General features: G+C 41.0%; 1 protein-coding gene and 3 long non-coding RNA genes across 36 annotated transcripts in view; 2 read left to right on the forward strand and 2 right to left on the reverse strand.

Moving 5' to 3' along the window:
- The first annotated feature begins 1956 nt into the window (after nt 1-1956).
- Nucleotides 1957-2369, forward strand: LOC126980547 (uncharacterized). Its single transcript, XR_007733332.1, has 2 exons — nt 1957-2105; nt 2273-2369. It is a non-coding gene; the product is annotated as an uncharacterized LOC126980547 (long non-coding RNA).
- LOC126980540 (epsin-2-like) overlaps nt 2145-26144 on the reverse strand; it is a 49502-nt gene continuing 25502 nt past the window's right edge. For 10 of the 32 annotated variants that reach the window (XM_050830563.1, XM_050830562.1, XM_050830560.1 and 7 more), the window contains 8 exons: nt 24999-25040; nt 22463-22685; nt 21206-21649; nt 17464-17517; nt 15671-15779; nt 15376-15555; nt 14788-14958; nt 2145-5815 (listed from right to left, as the gene is read on the reverse strand). In XM_050830563.1, the coding sequence (XP_050686520.1) occupies nt 5445-5815; nt 14788-14958; nt 15376-15555; nt 15671-15779; nt 17464-17517; nt 21206-21649; nt 22463-22685; nt 24999-25040 (1594 nt within the window). In that variant the 3' untranslated portion in view covers nt 2145-5444. Of the gene's footprint in view, nt 5816-14787; nt 14959-15375; nt 15556-15670; nt 15780-16541; nt 16937-17146; nt 17252-17353; nt 17518-20048; nt 20124-21205; nt 21650-22462; nt 22686-24998; nt 25041-26144 lie in introns of those variants that run through there. The other 22 variants (XR_007733320.1, XR_007733319.1, XR_007733318.1 and 19 more) reach the window with 22 other exon arrangements.
- On the reverse strand, nt 8703-9812 carry LOC126980550 (uncharacterized). 2 transcript variants are annotated; one of them, XR_007733337.1, is made up of 3 exons: nt 9698-9812; nt 9158-9265; nt 8703-8840 (listed from the first exon to the last, which is right to left on the reverse strand). It is a non-coding gene; the product is annotated as an uncharacterized LOC126980550 (long non-coding RNA). The 2 variants fall into 2 exon arrangements; XR_007733336.1 differs by lacking the exon at nt 9698-9812 and adding an exon at nt 9374-9503.
- On the forward strand, nt 11407-14777 carry LOC126980548 (uncharacterized). Its single transcript, XR_007733333.1, has 3 exons — nt 11407-12526; nt 12651-13027; nt 13156-14777. It is a non-coding gene; the product is annotated as an uncharacterized LOC126980548 (long non-coding RNA).

Consider the following 26144-nt stretch of genomic DNA (forward strand, 5'->3'; position numbering starts at 1 on the left):
CGATGAGAAAACGCAATGAACGGACAATATGATAAATTGAGGAAGAGAGAGAGAGGGAAAGAGCGAGAGAGAGAGCGAGAGAGAGAGGGAGAGCACTACATTCTCACTCAATCCATACAATATCAATTCACGTCTTGTTCCTGTATATAAAAAAACATCACAATCATCGTATATGAAGCTGTTATTATTTTACTCTCTCAGACATACAATAAAAATAATAATAATAATAATAATAATAATAATAATAATAATAATAATAATAATGATAATGATAATGATAACAAGTGAGGTTTAAGTGTAAGTTAAGGCCTTTAAATAACAAGAGAAAGAATAAACTAATCGTAATAATTTTTTGTTCGATCGAATACACGAAACTTAAAGAAAATAAATCACGCACACACACACACACACACACACACACACACAGAAAGATGGTTGACTCGGCTGACTGGTTGGATGAAGGGTAAGACCGACAACCTAACCCAACCACTCCTAACTAACCGAACTTAACCGAACCCAACTGAACACATAAAATAACAAAGAAAAAAAATAACAGAGAAAGATGGTTGATTCTCGGTTGACAGGTTGGATGTAGAGGTTAGGTTAGGTTAGATGCCCAACAACCACACCCAATCATTTCTCAACTTAACTCAACCAAACATAATATTGAGGAAAAAAATGGTTGACTCGGTTGGCAGGTTGGATGAAGGGGTTCGGTTAAGTTAGGTTAGGTTAGATGACCAAACAACCACTCCCAACCATACCCAACTACTCTCAACCAGAATCAACCAAACTCAACCAAATTAACAAAGAAAAATAAGTGACAGAAAAACATGGTTGATTCGGTTGACAGGTTGGATGAAGGCGTACAACCGACAACCACATTCAACCACACCACCGCTAAGAAGGTCACATTACCATAACTCAAACAGCTGCTTTTACTCTTTATTTTATTGCACTGGGCAGCCGATCACAAAAAAAGATAAACAAAAATCTATAAAAAGGAAGAAAATTATTAAAATGGACTCGGCCGCAACTCCACTCCATCCTCCGACTACTCCTTAGACCCCAATCATTACACACACACACACACACACACACACACAGATAAATGATAATAATAATAGGCTATGCATCGGTCCGTCCACACCCCACACACACACACACACACACACAGACACCTAATTTTGTTTATCTTTTCCACTAGTACAGTCTTCTAGTACAGTTATGGCGAGTATAATTTTTTTTCTTGGCGTATGTTCTCTCGGAGTTTCGCAGATACGTAATTTTCTTAATCTTTCTTTTCTAGTGCAGTTTCGGCAAGGGTTTCGTTTTTTCCGGACATACTCGGACTTCCACAGATACCTAAAATTGCTGATCTTTTCCTCTAATACAAGTTAAGCGAGGGTTTCATTTTTATTTGTTACGTATATTCTCTCGGAATTTCACAGACGTACCTAATTCTGTTTATCTTTCCTACTAAAGCTATTTAAGCGAGGGTACCATGTGTATTTCCTTGATGTATTTCCGGGCTTTCATCGACGTACATCTTCACCGACTTGCAGGAACTGGATAAATTATAATGTTTCTCTCTTGATATTTGTTTCTGTCCTTCCTATTTACATTTCCACTGACTCACGAAAGCTGGCTAATATAATGTTCACTCTTGGTAATGATTCCTTGTTTTCCTATTGTATTTACACTCACTTGCAAGAGCTTGGGCAGTTCAAAGCAGTCAGCCCCTAAAAACACACTGTTGGGGTTATCAAAAATCTAGCAAACAGGCTAATTTTTTTTCTCTTTATAACATCACCGATTTCAAGACCTAGGTTAATTTTTTTGGTTTACAACTACACCCAAATTAACTTCTTGGGTACCCTGGCAAACTGGTTATATTTTTGTTCTCCATATATAACTAATTTTCAAGAGCTGGTTAATGTTTTGGGGTTCACAACTACACCCATAAAAAATTATCATGTACTCTGGCAAACAGGATAATTTTTTCTCTTCTATCGCGAACTTTCTGGGCTCAAAACTCAACGAAACAATGCTCGGAAACTCTGGCAACATTGTTTTATTTTCTTCTCTCGTAACATCACGGTAAGGTTTTGGGGTTTACAACTACACCCATATTAATTTATCAAATACTCTGGCAAACAGGATCATTTTTTCTCTTCTATCGCTAACTTTCTGGGCTCAAAACTCAACGAAACAATGCTCGGAAACTCTGGCAACATTGTTTTATTTTCTTCTCTCGTAACATCACGGTAAGGTTTTGGGGTTCACAACTACACCCATATTAATTTACCATGTACTCTGGCAAACAGGATAATTTTTTCTCTTCTATTGCTAACTTTCTGGGCTCAAAACTGTAGCCAACAAAATAATTCACGGATCCTCTGGCAACATGATATAAGTATTTTTCTTCTCTCATAACACCATGGTAATGTTTCGGGGGTTCACAACTATCGCCAAGAACACCACACAAGGGGTCGGGCGTACTGAGGACCGGCTAACCTCGACAACAGGCTAAGGCAATGAGGCGGATTGATCGGCGGATAGATTGTAACGTCCACATATTATTTCGGGGGTGCGATGCGAGGCTTATCGTCCACAGAATTTTGACAGGGGGGGAGGGTCGGGTGGTTGGTTGAATGACTGGTTGATTGGTTGACTGGCTGGCTGGCTGGGCAACAAGCGAAATGCGGAAAACGAAACCTCGCTCAGCTTTCCAATTCCTCTCTCTCCACCTTACAAAATGTGTTCTGTGAAAATATATGAATGACTCTGGCTGGGTGTGGTTTGGGTGTGAGCATAATCGTAAGCATCAGCCACAGCCACCACCAGGACCAACGACCGACAGCTGGTATGTACAAAAAGTTCCGCTACGATGCTAGCTCTTGTTTTTTCTCCTCGTCCTTTCATCGTGCTACAGGCGACAACTCTACGTATGTTTGTTCATCAGTCAAGCGTAGTTCTGTTCAAAGCCGTCCCTCTAAGAAGTAAGCTAAGTAGAGCGACCTAGTTTACGAAGGTCAGAATAATAAGGGACGAGACTCCACGAACGTAATATATTTTTTTATTTTCCGAAGCTGCAGAGTTCAGTAATTATCATTTTTTAAGTGTCGTTTTCCGCTGCTACGTACATAATATATTTTTTTACTTTCCGAAGCTGCAGAGTTCAATAATTATCATTTTTTAAGTGTCGTTTTCCGCTGCTACGTACGAATCGCCGTCCACGCCCGTTTCCGCACACACACAAAAATGTAAGTAGAAAGTTTCGGGAAAAAAAATAATAATCGTAATTCTAATATCCACTGCCATGCTTACCTAAAAAAAAAACTGTTATGGTATATATTCCACAACTGTATCGAGTGTCTCAAACCCAAAGTCTTTAGTGAACAGCGGCAGCAGCAGTGGTCCGAACGTGTGATTTGCTGCGAGTGTGTGAAGCCAAGCTGAAGCCTCGTCTATGTACCTCTTTTGCCGTAAGGTCTGTCTAGTAACGCTTTCCTTATGCACGACACGGCTAGCTTCACCTTCCTTCCTCCTCTCGCTTTCCTTCTTCTCATACTTCGCTCCTTATTGCATTTCCTTCCACTTATGTTCCTTCCTTCCTTTCCTTCTCTCCCTCAATCCTTCACTTTAATCTACCTCTCCATCTCACCCATACCAGCTAGCTCGTTCTCCTTCCTTCCCCATTGCATTTCCTTCCACTAATGTTCCTCTTCCTGGTTAATGTTTTCAGGTTCACAACTATAGCCAAATTAACCTCTTGGGTACTCTGGCAAACTAGTTATATTTTTTTTTCCTTATGTAACTAATTTTCAAGAGCTGGTTTTGGGGTTTTTGGCTAGTCTTCCTCCTTCCTTCCTTTCCTTCTCTCCCTCAATCCTTCTCCACTTCAATCTACCCCTCCATCTCACCCATACCACTAATGTACCTCCTCCTCCTCTTCCCCCCCAGCTAGTTCCTCCTCCTTCCTTCCTTTCCTTCTCTCCCTCAATCCTTCACTTTAATCCACCTCTCCATCTCCCCCTAGCTAGCTCGGTCTCCTTCCTTCCTTCTCTCGTTTTCTTTCTTCTTATACTTCATTAATTATTGCATTACCTCCTCTTCCCCTCCAGCTTGTTCCTCCTCCTTCCTTCCTTTCCTTCTCTCCCTCAATCCTTCACTTTAATCTACCTCTCCATCTCCCCCTAGCTAGCTCGGTCTCCTTCCTTCCTTCTCATACTTAATTCCTTATTGCATTACCTCCTCTTCCCCTCCAGCTTGTTCTTCCACCTTCCTTCCTTTCCTCCTCTCCCTCAATCCTTCACTTTAATCCACCTCTCCATCTCACCCTAGCTAGCTCGGTCTCCTTCCTTCCTTCTCGTCAATACGCTCAGGAAATCAACAGAGGCAGAATTTCAGCTTTACGTCCGAGGTGCCATCATTCACGGCGCAAGAGTTGAATGATATGCAACTGTTCATGGCGTGGTGGTAGCAGTAGCAGCAGCAGCAGTAGTAGTAGTAGTAGTAGTAGTAGTAGTAAGGTAAACACTTGTAAAATATCCAGTATAAATAAGTTATTCTCTTACACCTAACTCTTGGACTTCCTATAAAAGTAGTCTTATGATAATTAATAGGAGAGGCAATATTGCATACAATTTTTCACCTATTTCAAACTCTCGGGAAATATATTTGCACAGGAGTTTGAATACCAAGAAATTAGTGTGAGTGAGGACACCGGAGTGCTGGGAGGAGGCTGCCCGGCCACATGCCACATCGCGACACACCACATGGGTCACCACACACCACATAGCTCACCACACGCAAACACCTTCCTGGCTCACCACACACCTTCCATGGTCATATATGAACACACACACCTCCCTCGCTCACCACACATCACATCACCAATAAGCAATGACCATATACCTCACCACACACGAACACCTTCCTGGCTCACCACACCTCACCACACACCTTCCATGGTCATATATGAACACACACACCTCCCTCTCTCACCACACATCACATCACCACTAAACAATGACCATATACCTCACCACTCCTCGTTCACCACACACCATCACCTCTGGGCCGCTCATTCACCACATCCCAGGCCGCACCTCACCCCTATTCACAGCTGTGGCCTCCCTCTCTCTGCTCTGCCTGGGCCACACCACACCCCAGCCACACCTCACAAACACACGTACACACACACACATATACACGGTGAAGTCCCCATACAAACGTTCACACACACACGTACACACACACACCCTGTACAAATCAGTGTGATATAAAGAGTAACATCTACGTACAATACTTATTTACAAATCGGAAATAAAAACTTTAGTCTACGAACTACCATGTAAAATGAAAAAAAAGAGAGGAAAACGGAAAAAAAACAATGTGGATGAAGAAGCCTTAAGCCGGAACCACGACCACCCGCTCCATTATAAAAGGAAGGGGTTCTCATCCACGGACTGGGCGGCGGGGGGCGGTGTCGGACCCCACGGACCAGGGGCGGCTGTACCAGAGGGAGGCTGAGCGGGGAGTCCCATGCCGCCAATGCCCGTTGTTCTGAGCTGGTTCATGGAAGGCTTTGGGGCTTGCTGGGCCTGGAAGGGGTTGGGGGGGCTGGGGGAGCTGAAGGGGTTCACACCTGTAAAAGACGAGGGCGGGAGGCTGGCTGAGGCAAAGGGATTGGTGGTGGTGGTGGTGGTGGTGAGGTTGAGGTTGTTGTTGTTGTTGTTGTTGTTGAGGTTGTTGATGAAGGAAGAGTTGGAGGAGGTCAGAGGGGAGGAGGTGATGGTGGTGGTGGTGCCTGTGGGGGAGAGAATAAACCCACACGCATGAATCCTGGCCGCCCGTCACACACACACACGCACACACACACACACACACACACATGCACCCTTCACTGTCCATCCCTCGCCTGAACCTACGTCGTCACACCAACAAAACTAACAATAAACAAACAAGTGAGGGAAAATAATGAATAAACAAATTAAAGTTTCTCTCTCGTGATGAATACCTCAACAAGTGTGACTAGAAACTTAAGGCAGCGTCACACTGGCTGTTTTCCTACAACCACTGGAGCAGGCACTACCGTGGTTGGCATATGCCCAGGCAACGTGTGGTGCATGGAACACACACATGAAAAATTTGCCAAAAATAATTTAAAAAGAAGTGAATGGTCCGGGAGTGCTGCTGCTCTTCCCTCGTTCTGGTGTCTTGCTAAGATATAAGTGGGCTGCCATTTCCAAGAGTTTAAAAACTCTTCTTTCTCCATTCATTTAAAATTGTAGAAGGAGTCCCGGCCTTCACAGCACAGTTCTCTGACAAGGTTTGGTAAACACTCCTGTCCTCCCATCTTTGAAGCCATGGTCGCACCCACAACAGCTTCTTCCTTCCATTTAACTGTAGCAACAAGTCCATAACTTGAGTAACAGCAGCACAAGCTGCAGCAGCCATTACTTTTGCAAACGGCACCAAGTCAATACAGGCGCCTGGTTTGTTTACGTTGTGGATACAGGCGCCGTCCTCGGCCATGTGTGACGCACACCCGGAAAAGTTTGAGTTGGTGGTTGCGCCGCTAACACGGTTGGAGGAAAAGGAGACCCAGTGTGACGCCAGCTTTACCTTTACAAATCAATAAGAAAAATAACTACAGATCATTATAACACATGACAGAAAATAAATAACACTAAATAACACATGTCAAGAAGAATAATTACAGAAAACAAACTAGGCCTATCAGTATCAAAAGAGATAGATTATAGACTTATAAAATCCTAAAGAGCATCAAAATAAACAAAACTAGGCCTATCCAAAGAGCCAGAAGGTAAATACGTACTGTCATAAAACCCTAAAAAATCTCATGCAAAATAAATAAATACAACACACAATAAAACCAATGGACAAACACTACCTCCAGCATTCTCTAGCTCCCTTACAAGCCTTTACCTTCCCCCCTTCATCTAGTACAGTTAGTGTTAGGTTGGCCAGTTTGTACGCAGTGCCCCGTTTAGCACTCGTCAGGAACATGGAAAATTTGACGTCCGGGATAATAGGAACCAGTAATTGAGAAGGGAAGGTCTGTTGAGTGTTATATAGAGAGTATTTGAAGAAGTATATGGTATAGCTTAAGTTTTCCATAGTAATAATAGTAGTGCTGGTAGTAGTAGTAGTAGTAGTAGTAGTAGTAGTAGTGAAGGAGAGAGAGAGAGAGAGAAAGATAGGGTGTGAAAAGTGAGAAAAAGGAAGGAAAACAGGAAAACATAATATTTGTGTTTCCTTTTATAGCAACAGAAGTGCCTCAAGGACAAAAAAAAAAAGGAAAAAAAAACAAAAAAAAAAAATGAGAGATTCTACTCCTGCAAAATAAAACAGGTCTGCGTAACCGAGGGAGAGGGTCAACTTTGAATAGCTTTACATAGATTTCCATAGATTCACAGATTTACATAGATTTCCATAGATTCACAGATAAGTGGATAAGCAAAAAGAAGGAAAGAAAAGCCTATGTCCTACTCTTGCAAAATAAAACAGGAGTGAGTAACCAAGGGAGAGGGTCAATTTTGGATAGCTTTAAATAGATTTCCATAGATTCACAGATAAGTGGACAGGCAGAGAAAGAAAAAACCTACATCAACTCTTGCAAAATAAAACGGGACTAACCAAAAGAGAGGGTCAACTTTGAACAGCTTTACATAGATTTCCATAGCTTCAACCACACATATGGATAGCAAAACCTTCCCTTAACGAGCACCAAACAAAACAGCTACGTACAAACTGACCCTATCCCCTACCATCCCTTCCTTACGCCCCAGGGTGCAACAGATGACTCCCTTCCCTTGCCTTACCTCACCACACACACACACAGAGGGGGGGGACCAACACCTACAGGCACACACACAGCAACATTACAGGGTCGCCCACACAAGCCCTGCCAGTCAACCCAAGCCACCAGCACCACCAGCAGCAAGGGGAGGGGGGAAGACCTTATGCCCTGTAAAGTCTTGGGAGCTGTTAGAAAGAGTGACTGCCGGGTTGATTGGTGAGGGGATGAGATGAGGAGGTTTTTTGCCACTGGTTTTGAGGAGGTTAGGTTAGGTTGCAGCTATGTTAGGTTAGGTTAGGTTAGGTTAGGTTACGAGGCTACCTATATAGATGTTATGAGGCTTTGTTGTGAGGTTTCTTTACGAGACTGTGTTACGTAAGCGTTTTTTATGAAGTTACGTTACGTGATTAAGTAACGAAGGCATTTTTTTTTTTAGGTTACGTTACGAGACTATTTTACAATGGATGTTTTTTTTAGATTGCGACACTAAGTTACGATGTCATTTTTTTTTTATTTATTTATTTTTTTTTTTTTTGGTTATGTTACAAGACTAAGTTACCATACCCTTTTTTTAGGTTATGTTATGTTATGAGACTGTTACGAAGGCAGTTTTTACGTCGACTTCAAACAGAAATAAAATGAAAGCTAGAAATAAGGTTACCAGTTAAATAAAGTTAAAATTAGATAGTTAAATAAAGCCGAGAGTTCCGTGTTTATATTATTTTTACAATGCCATACTTTTTTGTCAATACGAGCTCGAAAATATAAGGCAAACATTTAAATAACGATAGATATGTAAATAAAGTTAACCCCATAGACCCCCATTTCATCACTAGCTTAGCCTTTCCAATGCGATCAATATTTAAATCAAGTCATAATTCCGTGTTTCGTCAATAGCAAACTTTCCCAATACGATCAACAGTTATATCAAGTTATAATTACACGGTTTCATCAATAGCAGGTCTTCCATGATTAACAGTTCCATCATCCATGTCTCATCAATAGCAGCCTTTCCCAATACAATCAATATGCAAATCAAGTTATAATTACATGGTTTCATTGATAGCAAGTCTTCCATGATTAACAGTTCCATGTCTCATCAATAGCAGCCTTTCCCAATACAATCAATATGCAAATCAAGTTATAATTCCACGGTTTCATTGATAGCAAGTCTTCCATGATTAATAGTTCCATCATCCATGTCTCATCAATAGCAGCCTTTCCCAATACAATCAATATGCAAATCAAGTTATAATTCCACGGTTTCATCAATAGCAAGTCTTCCATGATTAACAGTTCCATCATCCATGTCTCATCAATAGCAACCTTTCCCAATACAATCAATATGTAAATCAAGTTATAATTACATGGTTTCATTGATAGCAAGTCTTCCATGATTAACAGTTCCATCATCCATGTCTCATCAATAGCAGCCTTTCCCAATACAATCAATATGCAAATCAAGTTATAATTACATGGTTTCATTGATAGCAAGTCTTCCATGATTAACAGCTCCATCATCCATGTCTCACCAATAGCAACCTTTCCCAATACGATCAACAGTTATGTCAAGTTATAATTCCACGGTTTCATCAATAGCAGGTCTTCCATGATTAACAGTTCCATCATCCATGTCTCATCAATAGCAGCCTTTCCCAATACAATCAATATGCAAATCAAGTTATAATTACATGGTTTCATCAATAGCAAGTCTTCCATGATTAACAGTTCCATCATCCATGTTTCATCAATAGCAGCCTTTCCCAACACAATCAATATGCAAATCAAGTTATAATTCCACGGTTTCATCAATAGCAAGTCTTCCATGATTAATAGTTCCATCATCCATGTCTCATAAATAGCAACCTTTCCAAATACAATCAATATATATGTCAAGTTATAATTACATGGTTTCATTGATAGCAAGTCTTCCATGATTAATAGTTCCATCATCCATGTCTCACCAATAGCAGCCATTCCCAATATATGATCAACAGTTATATCAAGTTATAATTACACGGTTTCACTGATAGCAGGTCTTCCGATACGATTAACCCTCAGATGGTCCAAAATTCAGTCAGTCAGCTTTGTAAGGCAGATATCTAACAACGCTTTCAGGCTGCGGTTGAATCTATATATGGACGATAGTTAAAACACCTCTTACGCAGAATAACTATACTTATGCTATGGTTCTAAGGTCGGCAGAGACTATATATTGACCATTCATTTTCATATACTGCTGCCATCTAAGGGTTCATAGTTCCATGTCCCATTAGTAGCAACCTTTCCTCTTTATGACCAGTGGCACAAACGCAGCTAAAAACATAACAATATATATAAAAGGGTAGTAAGAGGCTGCCAGGTTAGGACAGTACAAGCTCTACCGCCCAAGACCGAGAGGAGAATGTATACCCAGCTTGAGTTAGTAGTGATGATTCGGGAAGTCACCACACACACACACACACACACACACACACACACACACACCACACAGGGCACCAAAGAGGAGGATAAATGTGAAAATAAGGAAGGGATAGGAAAGAAGGAAGGAAAGTATGAGTTATGGAGAAGGAAGAGGAGGAGGAGGGAAAGAAGGAAAGTAGAAGATTTGGAGAACGAAGAGGAGGAGGAGGGAAAGAAAGAAAGGGATAGGAAAGAACGAAGGAAGGATAGACGATATTTTGTAGAAGGAAGAAGAGGAAAAATATAAGAAAAGGAAGGAATAGGAAAGAACGAAGAAAAATAGAGTTAGAGGAAAGACAGAGGATATATAGAAGGAAGTGGAGGAAGTTTGAATAAGGAAAAGAGAAAGAGGAAGTAGAGTTAGAGAAGAAAAAGAAGATATATAGAACGGAGAAGAGGAAGAGTGAAAATTAGTTCAAGATAAAAATAGAGTTAGAGGAAGAATAGATGAGGAGGAAGTGTGTAAATTAGTTCAAGATAAAAATAGAGTTAGAGGAAGAATAGAAGACATATAGAGGGATAAAGAGGAGGATAAAGAAGAGAAGAGCAGTGTGTTTGTTTATTGTGATCAGTGTCAGTATCTTAGTTAGTTCTGAAGGCTCGAAAATGTGATTAATATTATTAGATCACCAACACCCACATTCTCAGACATCTCAGGACTCCCACACGCACATCCGACAAGGCTTTCGTAGAGGCTGAATCAGTACTTCCGGGGGATACTTTTATGAGCCGAGTGATAGTTTGACAAGGCTTTCATTGAGGCTGTGAGTGTTTCCAAGCCTAGTTTTATGAGCCTAGTGATAGTTTGACAAGGCTTTCATTGAGGCTGTGAGTGTTTCCAAGCCTAGTTTTATGAGCCTAGTGATAGTTTGACAAGGCTTTCGTTGAGGCTGTATCAGTATTTCCAGGGGTAGTTTTATGAGCCTAGTATAGTTTGACAAGGCTTTCATTGAGGCTGTGAGTGTTTCCAAGCCTAGTTTTATGAGCCTAGTATAGTTTGACAAGGCTTTCATAGAGGCTGAATCAGTATTTCCAGGGGTAGTTTTATGAGCCGAGTGATAGTTTGACAAGGCTTTCATTGAGGCTGTATCAGTATTTCCAGGGCGGTGATAGTTTGACAAGGCTTTCATGGAGGCTGAATCAGTATTTCCAGGGGTAGTTTTATGAGCCGAGTGATAGTTTGACAAGGCTTTCATTGAGGCTGAATCAGTACTTCCGGGGGATAGTTTTATGAGCCTAGTGATAGTTTGACAAGGCTTTCATTGAGGCTGTATCAGTATTTCCAGGGGTAGTTTTATGAGCCGAGTGATAGTTTGACAAGGCTTTCATTGAGGCTGTATCAGTATTTCCAGGGGTAATTTTATGAGCCGAGTGATAGTTTGACAAGGCTTTCATTGAGGCTGTATCAGTATTTCCAGGGGTAGTTTTATGAGCCGAGTGATAGTTTGACAAGGCTTTCATTGAGGCTGTATCAGTATTTCCAGGGGTAGTTTTATGAGCCGAGTGATAGTTTGACAAGGCTTTCATTGAGGCTGTATCAGTATTTCCAGGGGTAGTTTTATGAGCCGAGTGATAGTTTGACAAGGCTTTCATTGAGGCAGTATCAGTATTTCCAAGCCTAGTTTTATGAGCCTAGTGATAGTTTGACAAGGCTTTTGTTGAGGCTGTATCAGTATTTCCAGGGGTAGTTTTATGAGCCTAGTGATAGTTTGACAAGGCTTTTGTTGAGGCTGTATCAGTATTTCCAGGGGTAGTTTTATGAGCCTAGTGATAGTTTGACAAGGCTTTCGTAGAGGCTGTATCAGTATTTCCAGGGGTAGTTTTATGAGCCTAGTGATAGTTTGACAAGGCTTTCATAGAGGCTGTATCAGTATTTCCAGGCCTAGTTTTATGAGCCTAGTGATAGTTTGACAAGGCTTTCATTGAGGCTGTGAGTGTTTCCAAGCCTAGTTTTATGAGCCTAGTGATAGTTTGACAAGGCTTCTGTACTGTGAATGCGAAAAAGTACTCATTAGAACCCGATTAATCACTTTTGTAGCCTTGGGTAATAGTTTTTGTGAGAGCCGGAGATGTCTCAGAATACGTACCTATGTTTTTGGGGTATATATTAACCATTCCTGAGTTTACAAAGAGCGACAAGTGGTAATAAATGTTGAAGGTTAGGTAGTGAACAGATTAACTCATTTTTGATAGTGCATATTTGTGGGGCATTACAGACTACGGGTAAGTTAGGTAATTCCCCGAGTCTTGTACCATCAACCACCCCTGACAAATGCTGATATAGGTTAAGTACTGAATAGATTATGCTCTTTGACAGTGCATATTAAGGGGGCATTACAGACTACGGGTAAGTTAGGTAATACCCCGAGTCTTGTGCCTTGAATCACCCCTGACAAATGTTGATACAGGAGGCTGAGTATTGAATAGATTACGCTCTTTGACAGTGCATATTAGGGGGGGCATTACAGACTATGGGTAACTTAGGTAATTCCCCAAGTCTTGTACCATGAACCACCCCTGACAAATGCTGATATTGGTTAAGTACTGAATAGATTACGCTCTTTGACAGTGCATATTAGGGGTGCATTACAGACTATGGGTAAGTTAAGTAATTCCCCGAGTCTTGTACCATCAACCACCCCTGACAAATGCTGATATAGGTTAAGTACTGAATAGATTACACTCTTTGACAGTGCATATTAGGGGGGGCATTACAGACTATGGGTAACTTACGTAATTCCCCGAGTCTTGTACCATCAACCACCCCTGACATAAGTTGATATAGAGGGCTAAGTACTGAATAGATTACGCTCTTTGACAGTGCATATTAGGGGGGGCATTACAGACTACGGGTAACTTAGGTAATTCCCTGAGTCTTGTACCATCAACCACCCCTGACAAATGCTGATATAGGTTAAGTACTGAATAGATTACGCTCTTTGACAGTGCATATTAGGGGGACATTAACACTCATTAGAACCCTGACAGCCTTGGGAAGTAGTCGTGGGAGTCGAAAGCATCTGAGAATTCACACCAAAATCAAACCAGTATAGCAATATGTTAAGGTTAGGGGACACCAGCCTAGAATATAAGGTTATACATGGGTTAGAGGGACCCCAAAGAGCTGCCCTTAGAAGCACAAGCAACACAACAACAGGGTGTTAATGTGACATACAGAACCCAAAGCCCTAGCCATACGTATGTTAGCTGCAGGAACCATTGGGATAGGATAGATAAGCCCCCAATTTGCACACACCATCCCATTTAGTACTCGTATTAGGAAGGAACGGAGTCGGGAAATTGAGCTGAGGTGAGCCGTGGGTAGTTATGTGATAGATAGGCCCCCAGTTTGTACACACCACCCCATTTAGTACTCATATTAGGAAGGAACGGAGTCAGGAAATTGAGCTGAGGTAAGCCGTGGGGAATTACGTGGTGTTGAAGTATAGTTTTTTAATCTTTTTTTGCTTTCTTTTTATTTTGTACAGTTCTGTTTTCTCTCTGCTATAATTTCTTTGTTTCTCTTTTGTTTGGTATAGTTTTTTGCTCGCATCAGAAAGGAAACTTGTCTGGAAAATCAATGATGTAGTTTTGTGCAGTTCTGTTTTCTCTCTGCTATAATTTCTTTGTTTCTCTTTTGTTTGGTATAGTTCCTTGCTCGCATCAAAAAGGAAACTTGTCTGGAAAATCAATGATGTAGTTTTGTGCAGTTCTGTTTTCTCTCTGCTATAATTTCGTTGTTTCTCTTTTGTTTGGTATAGTTTTTTGCTCGCATCAGAAAGGAAACTTGTCTGGAAAATCAATGACGTAGTTTTGTACAGTTCTGTTTTCTCTCTGCTATAATTTCTTTGTTTCTTTTTTGTTTGGTATAGTTCCTTGCTCGCATCAGAAAGGAAACTTGTCTGGAAAATCAATGACGTAGTTTTGTGCAGTTCTGTTTTCTCTCTGCTATAATTTCTTTCTTTCTTTTTTGTTTGGTATGGTTCCTTGCTCGCATCAGAAAGGAAACTTGTCTGGAAAATCAATGACGTAGTTTTGTCCATCGCTGGAAGGGATTACGGTTGGAATGGTGTGTGCAAATAAACCTGTGCCATGGAAGAATCAAAGAACTGGCTCTCATGAAGTCTAAGTTGATATTTTGGGAAGAGACAGGTCTAAATCTAAGATAACTTTGTTACCCAACTTAAACAAGCTTAACTTAAAATTTTTAGTTAACCTAATCTAGCCTAACTTAATTATTGGTTTATGGAACCTAACCAAACCTAGCCTAACCTAACCTAGTCTAACTTCAAAACGAACTTCATCTTCTAACCTCACCTAACCTAACTTAACCAATCCTTTATGTAACCAAACTTAACATAACCAAACCCAACATAAGCTAACCCAACATAACCTAACCAAAGCTAATCTAACCTAAGCTAACCAAACCTAACCAATCCAAAGTTAAACAAACCCCACCCAACCTAATCTAACCTAACTGAGCCCCCCCTTACCTAGGCCTGCCGGGAGCTGCTTGGCGGAGACCAGGTTGTCCAGGTTGACGAGGTTGGAGTTCTCCCCGAGGAAGGCGGCGGGGGACTTGGACTTCTGGGGCGGCGCCTTGGGGCTCATGTCCGTCAGGGAGGTGGTGAGCCCACTCATGCTGAAGACATCGGAGGCGCCGTCTGATGAGGGAGAGAAGGTTAATTTAGTTCACTGAGTCCAAGATAATGGCGCTGAAGAAGACGAAGAAATAGAGAAGAAAAAGAAAACAATATTAATGCAGAAAGAAAAGGAAAGAAAGGGCACCATTAGATTCCGTCAAGGGAAAGAAGGAGGGCTGATGCTGTTTATTCGGCAAAAGAAAAAGAAGAAAAGGAGAAAGAAAACATGAAACAGAAGGAAAATGAGAAGAAAAAATACCATCTGTCAAGGATTTTTTTTAAACCCAAGAAAATCTGAACAAGACGAAGAACAAAAGAACAAAACAATAAAGAAGAAAATGAAAACCAAGAAAACACAACTTAAAAAAAAAAAAAAATTAATTAATAAATAAATAAATAAATAAACAAATAAAATCAACAAAAATCTGTCCCTCGTACTTCTGGTTGGCTTTTCCCTGGTGGAGAGGGCCGAGAACTCATCTAAGTCCCTGTTGTCTGTGGGCGTGAGGGGCGAGAACGGGTCCCTGGTGGGTGCTGGCTTGCTCTCCACAGGCTCCCAGGGGTCCTTCGCGGGCGGCACACTCCCCAGCACTGCCCAGGGGTCATTGCCGCAGATACCTGAAGATAGGGAGGATAGGTGAGGGAAGGGAGGGAGGGGATAGTGGTAGGGACTTGGATAGAGACATGGTGTATTGCAAGGAGTTTAATCTGATGAGTGTGATCGAGTGTGTACCTCCCATGGGTGGCTCCGGGGACCTTGCTGGGGCCCAGGGGTCGGAGGTGGTGGGCGGGGAGGTCATGCGTGAGGGTGGGCCAGACACCGGGGAGCCCCAGGGGTCAGGCTAGGAGGGGGAAGGAAGAGTACGAGTTAATTATGACCTAAAATACATTGATGTTGTTGGCGTAGTGTAAGAAGGAAGGCATACACTGGCTTGTAGTATTTGTGGAAGGAATATAAATGTGGAAAAGGCTTAGAAATTACGTAAAAATGGTCACGTTTTGAAGAGTTTAAATACATTCCACATAAAGAATTTCGACAATCCTTCCAAAAGACATTGTGAAAAGGTAGACAATGACTCGTAGTTTTTTGTCAAAGGTAAATAAATGTAGAAAAGGCTTAGAAATTACAAAATAGGGTCATGTTTTGAAGTTTATATACACTCCACATCAAGAATTTCAACAATCCTTCCAAAAGACATTGTGAAAAGGTAGACAATGACTCGCAGTTTTTGTGGAAGGTATAAAAATGTGGAGAAGGCTTAGACACATTGAAAAAAGACACATTGAAAGGGATATGTTTAAAAATACTCCACATAAGGTATTCTTCTGTACAAAGGACTTGGTAATGTTAGAGACAGGTCAATATAAAGCTCAAAGATTAGTCAAGTTACAAAGGGCTAATACATCTAGTAAACCCAGCCACTAATTGAGAGAAGGAAAATGAGGAGAGAAAGAATGAGTGAGACAGTGAGAGAAAAACAGAGTGAGACAGGAGAGAATGAGAGAAAGACAAAGAGACAGAGAGAAAGACAGAGAGAGAGAGAGAGAGACATAGGGTCGTATTAAAAGACATTTCGCTGCCCAAGAACACATATTTGACAAGGCTTTCGTAGGAGTTGTGGGTATTTCCTAGAGTAGTTTTATGACCCTGGTGGTAGTTTGATCCTTCTTCTGTACCATGAACCTAAAGAAACACGTATTTGACAACCCTTTCGTAGGAGTTGTGGGTATTTCCAGGAGTAGTTTTATGACCCTGGTGGTAGTTTGATCCTTCTTCTGTACCATGAACCTAAAGAAACACATATTTGACAAGGCTTTCGTAGGAGTTGTGGGCATTTCCAGGAGTAGTTTTATGACCCTGGTGGTAGTTTGATCCTTCTTCTGTACCATGAACCTAAAGAAACACGTATTTGACAACCCTTTCGTAGGAGTTGTGGGCATTTCCAGGAGTAGTTTTATGACCCTGGTGGTAGTTTGATCCTTCTTCTGTACCATGAACCTAAAGAAACACATATTTGACAAGGCTTTCGTAGGAGTTGTGGGTATTTCCTAGAGTAGTTTTATGACCCTGGTGGTAGTTTGATCCTTTTTCTGTACCATGAACCTAAAGAAACACATATTTGACAACCCTTTCGTAGGAGTTGTGGGCATTTCCAGGAGTAGTTTTATGATCCTGGTGGTAGTTTGATCCTTCTTCTGTACCATGAACCTAAAGAAACACAAATTTGACAACCCTTTGGTAGGAGTTGTGGGCATTTCCAGGAGTAGTTTTATGACCCTGGTGGTAGTTTGATCCTTCTTCTGTACCATGAACCTAAAGAAACACAAATTTGACAACCCTTTCGTAGGAGTTGTGGGCATTTCCAGTAGTTTTATGACCCTGGTGGTAGTTTGATCCTTCTTCTGTACCATGAACCCAAGTGACCCCTCTTTGACCTTTAGTAATAGCAGTTGTGAGCAGCGGAAATGTCTTATAATAGCAACCATAGAGAGAGATATAGAGTTATCCCAAAGAGTGCACAGTACCTGGTTGGGTGTTTCAGAGCCACCATTAGGAAGAGCCATGCCCCACGGGTCTGTCTGTAATATCACACACCACAACGTTACTCTTATGGCCGTCGATGACCCTTACCCTGCCAGAACTACACCCATGTACCCCCCTACCTACACTCTACACCCTCCTTTCCCAACCCTGGGGTCGCGACCCCAAGTGGGGTCACCAAGCGTTTTTCCTGGGGTCACCAAGACCTCAAAATATCAAACATGGTGTTATTATATTGTAATAACACATATACAACTAAACTAGTGGAGTCGTGGTCATGCCTAGAGATGCATGATTGGGGTCGCCTAAAAAAAAGATTGGGAACCACTGCTCTACACACTAACATTACCACCAGTCCAGTATCACACACCACAATGTTACTCTTCTGGCCCTCGACGACCCTTACCCTGTCAGAATTACACCCACGCCCTTCCCTCCCTGCTTATCTCTGCCCCTTCCCTGTCAGAGCTTAACCCTTGTCTCTCTTTGGTTAAACTCTATGTACTAATATTATCACTAGTCTTGTTCTGTTTCTAGTACTACAAAACGTAATATTACCCCCCTCTTTACCCTTGTCAGAATACACCTACGCCCTTCCCTGTCAGAGCTTAACCCTTGTCTCTCTTTGGTTAAACTCTATGTACTAATATTATCACTAGTCTTGTTCTGTTTCTAGTACTACAAAACGTAAATTTAGTCTTCTGTCCCTCTTTACCCTGTCAGAACACACCCACGGCCTTCCCTGTCAGAGCTTAACCCTTGTCTCTCTTTGGTTAAACTCTATGTAGTAATATTATCACTAGTCTTGTTCTGTTTCCAGTACTACTTCCCTGTCAGAGCTTAACCCTTGTCTCTCTTTGGTTAAACTCTATGTACTAATATTATCACTGGTCTTATGTTTCTAGTACTGCAATATACTATTCATATTTTTTCAGTTATCTTGGCAACAAATACTCAAGGATGTGACATGAAAAATCATTAATAAATAGAGAAAAATTGAATAGTTGCACCAAAATGACCCTGTATCAACCGGCTGAACTAACTAACTAACTCAAGCCAATGCAACCAGATAGTTTTAATCAGTATTTGGTTCAACTTTCTCATCTACGAAGGGTCTATGCAATATATATAAAAAAATAGTTCCTTAGTAAATTTCCATACATATGAAAGATCCAAATAAATCAATATATAAATCAATCTTAAGTTCCAAGTTTTTACAGACAAACTTAGCCAACCCAGATAGTTTCAACTTTCTCATCTATGAAGGGTCTACGTAATATATAACAAAATAGTTCCTTAGTAAATTTCCATACATATGAAAGATCCAAATAAATCAATATATAAATCAATCTTAAGTTCCAAGTTTTTAATATAAAAATAGCTCCTAGTAAAATTCCCATACATATTAAAGTTCCAAATAAATCAATATATAAATCAATCTTAAGTTCCAAGTTTCTACAGACGAACTTAGACAACCCAAGTTTTAATCAGCATTTGGTTTAACTTTCTCATCTACAAAAGCTCTATGCAATATAAAAAAAAATAGCTCCTTAGTAAATTTCCATACATATTAAAGTTCCAAATAAATCAATATATAAATCAATCTTAAGTTCCAAGTTTTTACAGACGAACTTAGACAACCCAAGTTTTAATCAGCATTTGGTTTAACTTTCTCATCTACAAAAGCTCTACGTAATATAGAAAAATAAGTTCCTTAGTAAATTTCTATATGTATTAAAGTTCCAAATAAATCAATATATAAATCAATCTTAAGTTCCAAGTTTCTACAGACGAACTTAGACAACCCAAGTTTTAATCAGCATTTGGTTTAACTTTCTCATCTACAAAAGCTCTACGTAATATAGAAAAATAAGTTCCTTAGTAAATTTCTATACGTATTAAAGTTCCAAATAAATCAGTATATAAATCAATCTTAAGTTCCAAGTTCCTACAGACGAACTTAGACAACCCTAGTTTTACCAGCGCTTAGATTTTGTTTCTTCGTGTCTACAGCTGACCAACCCTACGTGACCCCCCACCTCTTTCTTTTTTAGTCTTCCCTGTACAGTCACTCTTCACCAACAATAACATCCCTATTTTTTTATTCTTTTTATGCGTATCTTTATTTTACAGTCACTCTCTTTTACCCCACACTAATGTAACTCTTTTTCTTTATTCTTTTCCTTATTTCCAATCTCTCATTTTTGACTTTTCCATCCATGTCTGCTAATCAAAAAGCCTCAAGTTTGTATCTATATTAATTTTCTGCTTTCCCCTAACGCCCTTTAATACATCTCAACACTGACAGCAATAATAACAATACCAGCAACAATGATTACGAGTGTGTTACGTAGCGCAAGACTTAATCGTTACACCGTCAGGTTAGGTTAAGTTAGGTTCATTCGGCTATATCAATTTTCTACTTTCCCCTAGTGCCCTTTAATAGATCACAATAATAATAATAACAACATCAACAATACCAGCAACAACTATTACGAGTGTGTTACGTAGCGCAAGACTATATCATTACGCCGTTAGGTTAGGTTAGGTTAGGTTAGCTCAGCCTCACCAGCCCATCCATTATGTTGCCGTTACTGAACAGGTCACCGAGGGACTTGGTGGCAGAGACGAGGTTGAGGTTTTGCTGGCGACACAAGAGCAGAGGAAGGAAGAAGTGTGAGAAATGTTACTCTTCTCTACGAGGCGGGTGGTCCGGGGGCACCTCTCACAAACACACAAACACACACACACACATAAGTCAACCTAACACCTGCCAAATGTCCTGAGAAAGTGTCTGTTGTGTTGCTATGTCCCAGAATTCAAATCAGAAGAGGACAGGAAAGAGTTAAGGTCACTGGTAAACACACACACACACACACACACATATACATCAACCTACAGCTACTAAATGTCCTGAAAAAGTGTCTGTTGTGTTGCTGTGTCCCAGAATTCACACCAGGAGAGGACAGGAAAGAGTTAAGGTCACTAGTAAACACACACACACACACACACACACACACATACACACACATATAAATCAATCTACAGCTGCTAAATGTCCTGAAAAGTGTCCGTTGTGTTGCTGTGTCCCAGAATTCACACCAGGAGAGGACAGGAAAGAGTTACGATCACTGGTAAACACACACATACACACACCACACCCTAACAATTGCTAACTAGAACATGGCCCACAGAAGCGTTGGTTGTGTTGGTACGTCCCAGAACTGAGGCCAACAGAGGACAGAGGAATCAAGGGCAATGGTTCTCAAATTCTAACCCTCTGCTTCTTCCCTTTCCCAAGAACCTGAACTTTTAAACTCGCCCTGCAGAAGCGTTGGTATGTCCCAGAACTGAGCCCATGAAAGAACAGAGGAGTCAAGGGCAATGGTTCTCAAATACTAACCTTTATCCTGCCCTTTTTTCCCTCTTCAAGTGTCTCAAGTTCCCCTAGTTTGAGAACCAATGCTCGGGGTATTAGCCAGCGTTGGAGTGTCCCAGAACTAAGGAGTCAAGGGCAATGGTTCTCAAATTCTAACCTTTATCCTGCCCTTTTTTCCCCTTTCCCAAGTGTCTCAAGTTCCCCCAGTTTGAGAACCAATGCTCGGGTATTAGCCAACAAGGGAAGGCTAGCAGATACACAGGAAATACACATCAAACACCAAGTAAGGACCGTGTGTTAGTGGCAGCCTGCAGTGCGACCTACCCTAGCGAAGGCCGGCCACTAACCTGCGCCAGGCCCCAAACGTTCGCAGGCGGGTCACTACAAGACTTCCCGAGTAGAGTGGTAGTGTATGAGGAGGTGGAGAAGGTGGAGGAAGTGGAGATGCGAGTGGATAGCGGTGTCTCGAGCATGGAAGCATAGGAGGAGGAGGAGGGAGGGAAGAGGGAGTGCCGGTAGGGTGTGACGGAGGCGCTGGTGGTCGAGGAAGAGGAGGATGTGATAAGAAGCGAGGTAGGGCGAGGGAGGGACGGAGAATCATGGAAGGGGTTAGGCGAGGGCGTGCCGGAACGATTGTGCCGGTGTGTGGCGTAGAGCAAGGGAGAGGAGTTGAGCAGAGGCGGGTTAGAGTGACGGAGAGTGACTTTGGCGTCGTCGGAAAAGGTCATAGGAAAGGAAGGGAGAGGTGGAACGGGGGGAGGAGACGAGGAGAAGTCTACACCAGGCAAGCTCTGAGAGGGAGGAAGTATATATAGTACACCGGGCAGCCCACGAGAGGGAGGGAATGTATAAACGCATGTATCCTTATAGACAACACGATAGACAGTCATAAGAAGTAGAAATATAAATACAATAGTCACAATAAATATAACTTACAAGAGGAAGTAAATAAACAGTCCAGACCAAGGAGTGAAAATATAAATAGGACTTTCATAGCAAATTGAGTAAGAATGACTGTAGATATATATACATAGAAGTGTGAATGGGGGAACACACATTAACTTAGACATATATAAAGGGGGGTAGCAATGTTATGAATAAGGAGTGAAAATATAAACAGGACTTCCATAGCAAATTGAGTAAGAATGACTGTAGATATTATACGTAGAACTGTGAATGAGGGAACACACATTAACTTAGAGATATATAAAGGGGGTAGCAATGTTATGAAGTCAAATTGTGGACGGTATCATAAGAATTTGAACATGAGTGAAAGAGAGAATCATAAATGCCTGAAACAATATAAGAAGAGAATAAAAAACATTGACCCTGTGGAAACAATTGGATACATAAATTAATGATGGAAATTTAAAACAAGAAAAAAGAGAAAAAGAGGGAAGCAGAGAGAGAGAGAGAGAGAGAGAGAGAGAGATAGAGAGAGAGAGAGGGAGAGAACCTTTACGAAACATCACAAAAAAGTAAATAAATAAATAAATAAATAAAAACACTGATTCAAGACAAACATTGGAAACATTAAGAGATGAGAAGCACATTTTTTTCCCCCTTTGCTGTAGAAAAAAGAGGGGGGGGGGGGGGGGCATTACCTTGACAGGGGCGGTGTGTAGCGGGGAAGCAGACGCAGCGGAGGCGGTGTTTGACGCGGTGGCCGGCATCCCCCAAGGGTCGAGGGCGGAGGCGGAGGTGGAGGTGGGGGGTGTGGAGGCGGGACGTGCTCCACCTCCGTTGATCCCGCTATGGGGATTAAAATTGATATCTAAAAGGTCATTCATGGCTGACTCGTCTTCTGTCTGTGTCCGCCTGCACTCCCTGTGGTGGAGAAACTCAAGCTCACTCCTGCCTCGCGCCCTCCTTCAGGATGATGAGCGTTACTACTGCTGCAGGCGCTAATACACTAGGCTAGGGCAACGCTGCTAGATTGTCGTACTCTGCCTCTTGTGTTTCCCGATTTCCGACCCAAGAACTGCTTTCATCACCCAAATAACTGCATTCATATATGGTTATCGTTTAACCCGGTAGCAGCGACGGGCCAAATTTGTGGCTTTACCGTGTAGCAGTGACGGGACAAATTTGTGGCTTTACCGTGTAGCAGCGACGGGCCAAATTTGTGGCTTTACCGTGTAGCAGCGACGGGCCAAATTTGTGGCTTTACCGTGTAGCAGCGACGGGACAAATTTGTGCATTGATATGGACCCCCAAAAATAGATGATACATAATCTGATCACAAATGCTTTGATATATATATTATGAAATGGTTTGTGTGAGGGATGATTTTTTCTGATTTTTCTCGCTTAGAGGGACCATTAAGAAACATGATCCGCGCTGATACCGGGTTAAATGGTTAATTATTGGTGCTTCTTGGCCTTTTTTTTAGAGCAGGTATGGGCTTTTTTTTTTTTTTTTAATTTTTTTTTTTTTTTCCCTTGAGCTTTCTCCTTTTCTTTAAAAAAAAAAAAAAAAAAAAAAAAACAGTTATGGGCCCGAGACCGGTAAATACACGGCTCTTGAGTACGATAATCCGGCAGCTGTGGGCCAGGGACAGTCACGCCACGCAAGCCACTACACATACGTAAATAGATATAGCGGAGATAGATATATGCAGCAACGTCACACCATTCAACTTACTACTCATGTATATATGGACAGGGATAGGTATAGATTTGTATCAGCGAAAATGATGAAGGAATGGATATGCTGGTTGACTCTTGCATAAGGGATTTGGACAGCATAAGGATGAGTGAGAGTAGAGTGTCATGTGTATGTAAATTGATAGATAGGTTTGGATATGCATAGATAAGATTGTTTCCAGAGTTTACCAGCGAAGGATGAAAGAATGGATATGCTGGTTAACTCTTGCATAAGGGATTTGGACAGCATAAGAATGAGTGAGAGTAGAGTGTCATGTGTGTGTGAATTGATAGATAGGTATAGATATGCATAGATAAGATTGTTCCAGAGTTTACCAGCGAAGGATGAAAGAATGGATATGCTGGTTGACTCTTGCATGAGGGATTTGGACAGCATAAGAATGAGTGAGAGTAGAGTGTCATGTGTATGTAAATTGATAGATAGGTTTGGATATGCATAGGTAAGATTGTTTCCAGAGTTTACCAGCGAAGGATGAAAGAATGGATATGCTGGTTAACTCTTGCATAAGGGATTTGGACAGCATAAGGATGAGTGAGAGTAGAGTGTCATGTGTGTGTGAATTGATAGATAGGTATAGATATGCATAGATAAGATTGTTCCAGAGTTTACCAGTGAAAGGATGAAAGAATGGATATGCTGGTTAACTCTTGCATAAGGGATTTGGACAGCACAAGGATGAGCGAGAGTAGAGTCATATGTGTGTGTGAATATGTGGAATGAAAGTAAGTTTAAAATGTGGAGCCATGGAACAATGAAGCAAAATAAAAGCATGTATATCCATTTCTATATTGATTTTGAGCTAGTTTTTAGACCCTATGGAGAGTTGTGAATATATGTGAAAAAAAGAGGAATAACAATGCTTGAAAATATTGAGCCGTTGAACAAAAGTAAAGCCAAATACATCTTAATTTTGACAAGTTTTTTCACATTATCATATCTCAGTTAATCACTTTTTTAAGACCTTAGGGAAACTTGTGTATACATGTCAATAGGTGGGATAATCATGGAGGTAGAATTGGTGAAGTCAACATCAGCCCAATTAAGTGAATCTGTCCGAGCAGTCATTTTTACGGCCAGGTGTCAGGTGTTGTCAGGTCAGGCTCCCTCGTAATGGGCTCGGCCAGGCTCGCCCACCCCCATCTTTTGGCCGTAAATGTGACAGTTCGTTGGCTTCACCTCAATGAGTGGGATTAGTGGGGCGTATCGACTCCACCAATTCTACCTCCATGGGGATAATTCAGTCGTCCCTCTAATAGTACGGTTTCCAATAGTTCGGTTTGGGTTTTATATGGATTGTCACAGAAGATCTTACTAAAAAATCTTCTTAGAAAATCCACATAGAACCAAAACCGCACTATTGGAAACCGTACTATTTAGGGGGCGACTGTATTGCTCTAAAATACTAATACAAATACTGGGGGATAATGGGAAAGCCAAATACAGCCTCTAAATTTTGAGTACGATTTCTTTTACCTTATGAGATCTTGGTTAAAACTCCCCGGGTTCTCGTCATCCCTGCAATGAGTAATACTTGTAATGGTGTGTGTGGCTGCCAAGCGTGCCTGCTATCAAGACTAAGGGAAGCCACATCACCAGAGGGGGAGATTAGAGAGAATGTTCACGAAATATTACAACGGAAAACATACGGAGGAATTAATAAGGAAGTAAAATAAATGAAATAAATAAATATGAATCCAAGACAAAAACATCAGAAAGAATTATTAAGAGGTCAGATAAAGGAAGAGAAAATAGGTAAATGAGATTAAAAAAGGAGAATGGGAAACGAGAGAGAGAGAGAGAGAGAGAGATGATGAAAAAAAGAGAGAGGCTGTAGAAAAAAATATTAACAGATCAGAAAAAGAAGAAAAAATAAAGAAAAATAATTAAAACAAAAAAAAGAAAAGAAAAAGAGAGAGAGAGGCTTCATCACACTACCACTGCCATGACCTTTTACGACCTCAGACTGGGACAAGACAAGACAAGGCACGTGTTCTCAAACGTCCCAGCGTGCCTCGTAGCAAACATTTCAAACGACTCTTGCGGAAATTTTTAGGATTCTTACGCCTTGAAATAACTATCATAGAAGTTGTTTACGTATATTTTTGTAGCTGCGTTATTTGAAGAGGCTCTCGTGGAAGCCCGGGTTATCTTATTGCGCTATTTGGAAAGGTTGTCGTAGAGTTTGGTGATGTTTCTAAGACTGGATTGTTTGAAATGGCTCTCGTGGAAGTTAGGTTTACATGGGAAAGTTTATTTGAAATGACTCTCAAGGAAGTTCTTAGGATTTATATGACGTGAAGAAGGCTATCGTAGAAGTTATTAATATTTCTAAGACTGGATTATTTTGAAAGCCTTTGGTAGAAGTTAGGTTTTCATGGAAAGTTTATTTGAAATGACTCTCCAGGAAGTTCTTAGGATTTATATGACGTGAAGAAGGCTACCGTAGAAGTTATTAATATTTCTAAGACTGGATTATTTTGAAAGCCTTTGGTAGAAGTTAGGTTTTCATGGAAAGGTTATTTGAAATGCCTCTCGTGGAAGTTCTTGGGATTTTTATGGATTGAAAAAGGTTATCGTATAAGTTATTAATATTTCTAAGACTGGATTATTTCAGAAGCC

The sequence above is a fragment of the Eriocheir sinensis genome, chromosome 44, assembly GCF_024679095.1.
Source record: "Eriocheir sinensis breed Jianghai 21 chromosome 44, ASM2467909v1, whole genome shotgun sequence".
NCBI lineage: Eukaryota > Metazoa > Arthropoda > Malacostraca > Decapoda > Varunidae > Eriocheir > Eriocheir sinensis.